Here is a 7,411-nt window from a genome sequence, read left to right on the forward strand (position 1 = left end):
AACACCAACAATATTCTACTATTAGCTACTTTATATACTATCATGTTTTATTACTCATCACCGCTCCTACTTAAAATTATAGTGATAAAAATTCAAATCATCCTTGAATTAGTTTCCCTTGTCACTTAAAATTTAATTTTGAGAAATAAAAGCAGTAATAATTGGAAAAAAAATTGCTATCAATTCTGTGTTTTCAATATCCCCTTCATTATACAATAAATTGGTGGTTTAGTGATGTAAAATTTTACTAGATCTATGGAATGATAAAAAAGTTAAGAATTTGATTCATGTGAGTGACATTTATTAGGAGATACAACCATACATCTAAAAAAATATTTATCCTTTACTCAAAAGGATGAGAGGATATCTTTAATATTACCAAGTTTTTTCCCTTTCACCTCAAGCTAAACTTGGTATTCAGAATGCATCTAGGTCAAATGCTAATAAGGATGAGGACGTACACCTTGGGGAACAATTCTTATAATATATGATAATATTAAATAAATTTATAAAAAAAAACTAGATGAAAACATTTATGAATGTATATCTTAGGATATTTAAATTTATTAGTAAAGAATCTGAATTTTTTAATTTTTTGAGGAGCATGTAATCATATTATAAGGTTGGATAAAGATTTAATATTTTTAAGAAATTATTATCTGATTGGAATTTTAGTTTTAATTAAAACTTGTTTATTATTCAGGAGATATGAATATCTTATTACATGTGTAATTATGTAAACATGAATGGTGTTTTACATGCATTAAATGAAATATTTAATATGTACATAATGACACGTACATGTATTAATATAAATCAATAATAAATAATGTGTTGATAATATAAATTTTGTATAGTAATAATAAATAGATTTTAAACTCTCAAATAAACCGGACAAATTTACTTGTTCTTATCCTTGAAAGTTAGTGCAGTTTTAACCTAGCTTACCTCATGCATATTTTACTGCATCATAAGTAATTTTTGTTCAATGTTTTTCTTCTTTTATAGTACGGCAATTTTTGTTATGTTTTGACATGTAGATCATGAATAAGATAATATATACCTCCATTATTTCTGACTAGTTATTGAGAAATAACCTTATTATTGTACCAAAAGAAAAAAGAAAAGAAAAGCAATTTGTAGTATATTTCTAACATAAACTTCTTCATTACATATTCATATAGTGGAAAAAGGGACTTTACATTACATTGGTATAGAGGAAACAAATAGAAAGCTAGCTAGTAAATAAACACTATCATAATATCTCTAACTCATTATATTGATTCTTGAAACTCCTTTCATTATATTAACAACTGTCTCATTTTGTTCTTATGTTTTAATTTGTTGCATTATGAGGCTGCAATTCTCTCAAAGTGTCCAAGCCTATTATCAGCCAATCTTGAACCATAATTTGAATTCTTGTACTCAAACCATGTAAACTCTTTGTATAGGCTTTCTTTTCCTTTCATTAGAGAAGGCAATGGTGCAATCTTCTCACTCAGAGGTGGACCAACGAAGTATATCATTGAAAGCCTTGATTTTAACCCATTTGCTACAACCCTATGCCTCACACTCCTGAACCGTCCATTGGTCATAACCTATTGCCAATACAAGAAAACATCAGTCATGGTTTATCTTCTTCCGTTATGGAGAGATGAGTTAGTATCTTCTCCCGTACTCTAGAGAGACGAGTAAAGGACAAACAATAGGAAAAAACATAAGGATGTGATACTTTTATTCTTTAATACAAATACAAAAACAAGAATTTGTCTCTTTAGTATTAAGAGATATCATAATTCAAATTTATTTCATATAATTTCCATGGGGTTTTGGAAAGGAGAGGAGCTGAATCATTAGGTTATAAATTTAATTTTGATAAGTCAATCAAAATATAGACACTTGCACACAAGAGAGTATTACATTGTTCTCTAAACCAGTGGTTTAATATATATTTTTACCGTTAATTTTAAAAGTTAACATATAATATTAATCCACCACTATATAACGAATGATGAATATGTGTCAAAGAGGATGAATATGTGTGGAAGAGATTTTTTCCATACACAATGAGGAAAGCTAATAAAGGAGGACATGCAAAGTCTTTTACTTCTTATCCATATTAATTAACTAATAGAGAAAATGTTGTTCTAGATTCTATCCCATGAAACATAATAACAATAAAAGTTTAAATTTTTAATTGATATGTCATATTTTAATTTGTGCATAATAGCGTATGAAACATCATCTGAGACAAGAGATCTCTGATGCTTTGTGTCATACCTGGAGAGAATCACCAACATTGATGAAGAATGAGCTATGATCAGGTGGGACTGAGATCCAGCTCCCATCCCTAAGAGAAATCTGGAGTCCTGAAGTGTTATTGGATCTCAACAAAGAAATGATTTGTGGGTCAGTGTGTTCTCCAAATCCAATCATGTTTTCATCATCATCTTCACCTTGCTCAGGGCATGCTGGGTAGTGATTCATCCTGAAAAGAGAGTCACTGTCTTTGTCCATCAGAAGCTTACTAAACACATTATTTGGCTGAATGTTCAACCCTTCTGCCATAAAATCAAGAATCTCACATGCCATCTTTCTCACAGCACACATATAATCATCTAAGACAGTCCTGCAATAGCAATAACCAGAGAATAAGCACTTTTGACCCTGATACACATTCTCTTAGGTATGAGTACAAATACCTAATACAATACCCTATCAAATATATGGTATATTAGGGTATATTTATTAAATAGGGATCTAGAAAGTGTTTTAAAATTATTTTATTTTTAATGTCAAAAATATTATTTTTTTATACTTAAAATGATAAATGTGTTATTACATATTAATTTTTCTTTGATTTTTAAAGAATTTGCCTCTCTAGCATTGAAGATGACCCTTCCTCATATTTATTAATATGATTTTTAGATTTTAGTGGATACACTTTAATATTTTAAAATTTATTTAGATATTTTATAAGTAATTAAATAGGTTAAACTAAAGTTATTCTAAAATAAATCTATAACCATGTGTAAATGATGAAAGTCCACATGTTTCTAACTAAAAAATGCTCATTTTTTATCAGGAAGTTAATCTTTATTAAAAATCTTATATTTAATTATGGTTTTCTTTCTTCATCACTTCTAACATAACAACCACCTCCTCTTAAGCTTTTGCCCTCTGGTATGCGTTCAGCTTCTTCTGAGTTAAGTCTTCCCATATTGATTCACAACTCAAGGTGTTTCAAAATGCATAAGAACCACAAACTGATTCTTGTGAACTAGTTTGTTGTACATACAAGGTGGACCGAATTATGTAAGTATACTTTTTACCCTAACATTTTATACTTATGGAAAGTAGCTGGTGAGTTGTGTGAAGTATTAATTTAATACTGATTTTATATAAAGTTTAAAATTCTAATATAAATAGCATTCATGTTTTTTTTAAACATTACAAGTTTTGGAAACATCAAAATGATGTGAACAGAGATAAATAACAAGCTAAACTTACAAATAAGTGTGCGAGAATATAAATACACCATTACTTTCTATTTCAATATAGATTAATGAATTATGCTCTATGTAAGACATTAAATACTAGAGAAGTTTTGTCGTTCTTTTGTATTTTGCAATAATTTTTTAGTTGCTCATATAGATGTTAGATAAAAAAAAGTGAGAAGCAAAACTAATTTTTTTGATGTAAAATTTTTTCTCAAATTTTGATCTTCCAATAATGGATTTCTAAATAAAATAACTATAAATTGCATGTAATAAAATATTTGATCGGTGAGGCACAGCTGAAAGAGTGTATGACATAATGAAACACATATGCTATTCCATAAAAATGTGTGACTTTTTTTTATTAGTTGAAACAAATATATTTAAATTAAAATTTTAATAATAAATTATTTTTCTGACCAATTAAGAAGTGACATATTTTTGAGACAGAAGATGAACTTCTCTGACATAAAACATGAACATATGCTTCGGTCCCATAATTTCCTCATTTTCCATTTTCTGTCGAAAACTTTGTATATAGAAAATATATGAAGCTGGATAACACGAATATTGAGCATATTTATGTGCAAGTTTATACTTTATGTTTAAATAAATATTTGTACCTAAATTTCTCAGTGTTCTGTCCAAAAGCAGAGGAAAGTGTTGGAGAATTATATTCTTGATTAGTTGTGAGAAGAAGATATTCAAGCCAACCAACATCACCACTATGTCCAATACTCTTGTTACCATACCCAAATGGATATGCAGGACCTGCTTTTTCTTTCTCAATGAGTGGAAGAGAGAAAAAGTTCATGGCTTCAGATTCCAACTTTGATATAGCTTCCATAGAAACTCCATGGTTTATGACTTTGAAGAATCCAAATTCTTCACATGCATTCACTATGAGGCTCTTTGCATCAGGTTTGGATAGGTCCACTAGAGGAATTTCTGAAGAGAATGTGGTTTGTTTGCAGTTCATGACATAAGTGTATTGTTCTGTTGGTGATTTAGATAACATTTTTTGTTGTTGTTTGATTATTGTGTTGTTGTTCTATGTTGGCATGTGAATGGAAGGAAAAAAAGGTGTGAAAGAGGAAAAGAGCGAAGTTTGAAGAGTTTTTGGTTAGTTAACACAATGAAAGAGCAAAGCTTATAAGGCTTTTGAGCAAATGATGCTTGAGAAAAACGGTTTGGTTCATGGCTATTTATACCCAAAGTTGGTGGGGCAAGGGATGTGGGACAATGACATGGTGTCCCAAACTTTATTATGGCTTAATATATTGAAGTAAAAATAGAAAAAAATAATGACGGTTTAATTTTTTAATTGATATAATATATTTTTATTAGTCTAGAACATGGTTTGAGATATAGTTTTAGATAACAAATCCTTGTATAGGGAAGAGGGAGGAAAATTTGATCATCTCAATATTTTTTGGTATTATGAATGTATCCATCACCTTTTATCCATAAAGACTAATCTCTTTCCAGGATGTGTGGTTATCCCCTGACAAATGTCACTCCTAAAAATTAAATATTGATTTTTTGGTCATCCTAAAAAATTTAGTGAAATCTTACATCACTAAACTAACATTTTTGTTGATTATCTCAATATTGAATTGAATGATGCTATTTTCACACCGTATAACATAATTTATATAATATAACTTAGTTATAATAAATTTCAAATAAGGAGGTTGGACTCCAATAATCCTTTAGTGGGCAGTGATATTTACATGAAATTTGTGAATGGTATTTTTAAGAATCAACTTAATTAGTATAGCCATAAGATAGTAAAATGTGGGCGTATGTATTCAAATTCTAGAAAGGGTGCTCTCCTCTTCCCCTTAAAAAAAATAATATTAAAACATATATATATCTATATTGTAATATTAATAAAGTCAAAACAAGTAATAACTATCATGGTATAATTTTTAAATTCTATTTTTATCATTTTTAACTTCTCTCTTTAATAAATGGAAACTTCCACATTTTGCTTTCATTTTTTCATCAATACATTATTACTCATTCACATATTCTTTTTTATCTTCTCTTTCTCAACCCCAAAATAAAACAATAGCACATGAAAAAATATATCCAACAACTCAATAATGATTATTAGATGCATGAGAAATTTATAAAAGTTGTATATATCATATCAATTATTATATCTTATATTCTTATATTTACATTTCCTATTGAATTTATATGTTTCATTTTTTATACTTATAACTTATATCAAAAAATAAAAATATGGGTCTAACACGCTAGTATTAAATAAAGAATGTTTATTCTTTTAATGTTTCTAACCTCGTCTAATTTTATTTAGATTTTTCCTTAACGATATTTGATATTTAATGCAGCGGATTTTAAGAAGTCAAATGTTAAATATGTTTACAATAAATTTTTTAAGTGAATGAGGGATGTTTTAAGAATGCTAACATTTAATAAGATCAAATTAATTAAAATATACTATATTTTAGACCATCCAATATAATTTTTTTCTTAAATCTAAGTTCGGAGTTAGCATGTCTACAATAAGAATGATGCATGAATAGTGATGTCAATGCTTATACATACAAATAATCTTATAAAAGCATGAATTTCTAGGAACATTGAAAACATTTCATTTCTAAGCTATATTTATAATGTAAATTGTACTTTTGACATATGTTTTTTTAAAAGAAATATGTATATATAATATAACAAAATTAAGGTAATAATATATGTTGATTTGTTAAAATATAATTAGGTGGTAATATAAATTTTGATAACTAATAAAAATTTAATTTATCTTTATATATATTATTTGTATGATGTTTTTTATAAACATTTATATTTCACAAATTTGTATACTATATATAAATATATATATATATAGACCAATTGAATAAATTCAACCGTAAATTTAGCGCAAAAAATTATATTTGAATTTATAAAATACAAACTATACATTACAAACGATAGGAAAGCGGGTTGACAGGCACGACAGTGCATGTCAACACGCTAGTATATATAAAGGTAAAACATGGTGTAACTTCCACCATGGTATAATTTCTATTTCCTATTTTGTCCTTCATATTATTTAATTTTTACAAAAAGATCATATAATCATAAATAAACATCACCAACACATTAATTAATTATATCTTTCACATTAAATTGAACATTATCATAAATACATAAAAATTATAACAAATACATTATAATCCTAAAAATAAAATATATAAAAATTGAATAAGTAGTACCATGTAATATTGACCGGCAGGCACCAAGTGCCTGTACACACTACTACTATATATAAAGCCAAAACATGAAATAACTTCTCTCATAGTGTAATTTTCATTTCCTATATTGCCCTTGACATTATTTAATTTTTACAAAAAAACTATATAATCCTAAGCAACTACCACCAATACATTAATTAACCATATATCTCACCTTAAATTAAACATTATCATAAACGCACACAAAATATAATATATAAAAATTGAATATGTAGTATCACACAATATTCGCTGGCAGGCACGAAGTGCCTGTACACACTAGTATCTATAAAGCCAAAACATGGTGTAACCACCACCATGACATAATTTATATATTCCTATTTTACCCTTCAAAATTTTAATTTAAAAAAATCATATAATCCTATATAACCACCTCAAATATATTAACTATAAGTTGCATATCTATACTACTTAGTAAAGGAAAAACCTAGCCTAACTTTCATGAAGTTATTTTGGGTTTTCATATTTCATATTTTATAACTTCTAATTTTATTGTATAAGTTATACTTTCATCTTTATATATACTTATACTACTAAACATTTATTTCATATTTTATAACTTCTAATTTCATCTTTATATATACTTATATTAATAAAAATTTATTTCATATTTTATAACTTTCTAATTTT

General features: G+C 27.1%; 1 protein-coding gene across 1 annotated transcript; it reads right to left on the reverse strand.

The window, feature by feature from the left end:
- LOC109348057 (gibberellin 2-beta-dioxygenase 1-like) lies at positions 1,157 to 4,682 on the reverse strand. Its single transcript, XM_019588256.1, has 3 exons — positions 4,121 to 4,682; positions 2,281 to 2,629; positions 1,157 to 1,598 (listed from the first exon to the last, which is right to left on the reverse strand). Exons 1-3 carry the CDS (start codon positions 4,513 to 4,515, stop codon positions 1,350 to 1,352), a joined length of 993 nt encoding a protein of 330 aa, XP_019443801.1. The 5' UTR covers positions 4,516 to 4,682; the 3' UTR covers positions 1,157 to 1,349.

This window comes from Lupinus angustifolius, chromosome LG05 (assembly GCF_001865875.1).
Source record: "Lupinus angustifolius cultivar Tanjil chromosome LG05, LupAngTanjil_v1.0, whole genome shotgun sequence".
NCBI lineage: Eukaryota > Viridiplantae > Streptophyta > Magnoliopsida > Fabales > Fabaceae > Lupinus > Lupinus angustifolius.

What these genes read in the sequence shown, in the direction of transcription:
- LOC109348057 (XM_019588256.1), bottom strand. Translation starts at nt 4,515, where the DNA reads ATGTTATCTAAATCACCAACAGAACAATACACTTATGTCATGAACTGC. An exon ending in CAGAACACTGAGAAATTTAG is followed by an intron (nt 2,630 to 4,120) that starts GTACAAATATTT and finishes TTGCTATTGCAG; the next exon opens with GACTGTCTTAGATGATTATA. An exon ending in ATGTTGGTGATTCTCTCCAG is followed by an intron (nt 1,599 to 2,280) that starts GTATGACACAAA and finishes TATTGGCAATAG; the next exon opens with GTTATGACCAATGGACGGTT.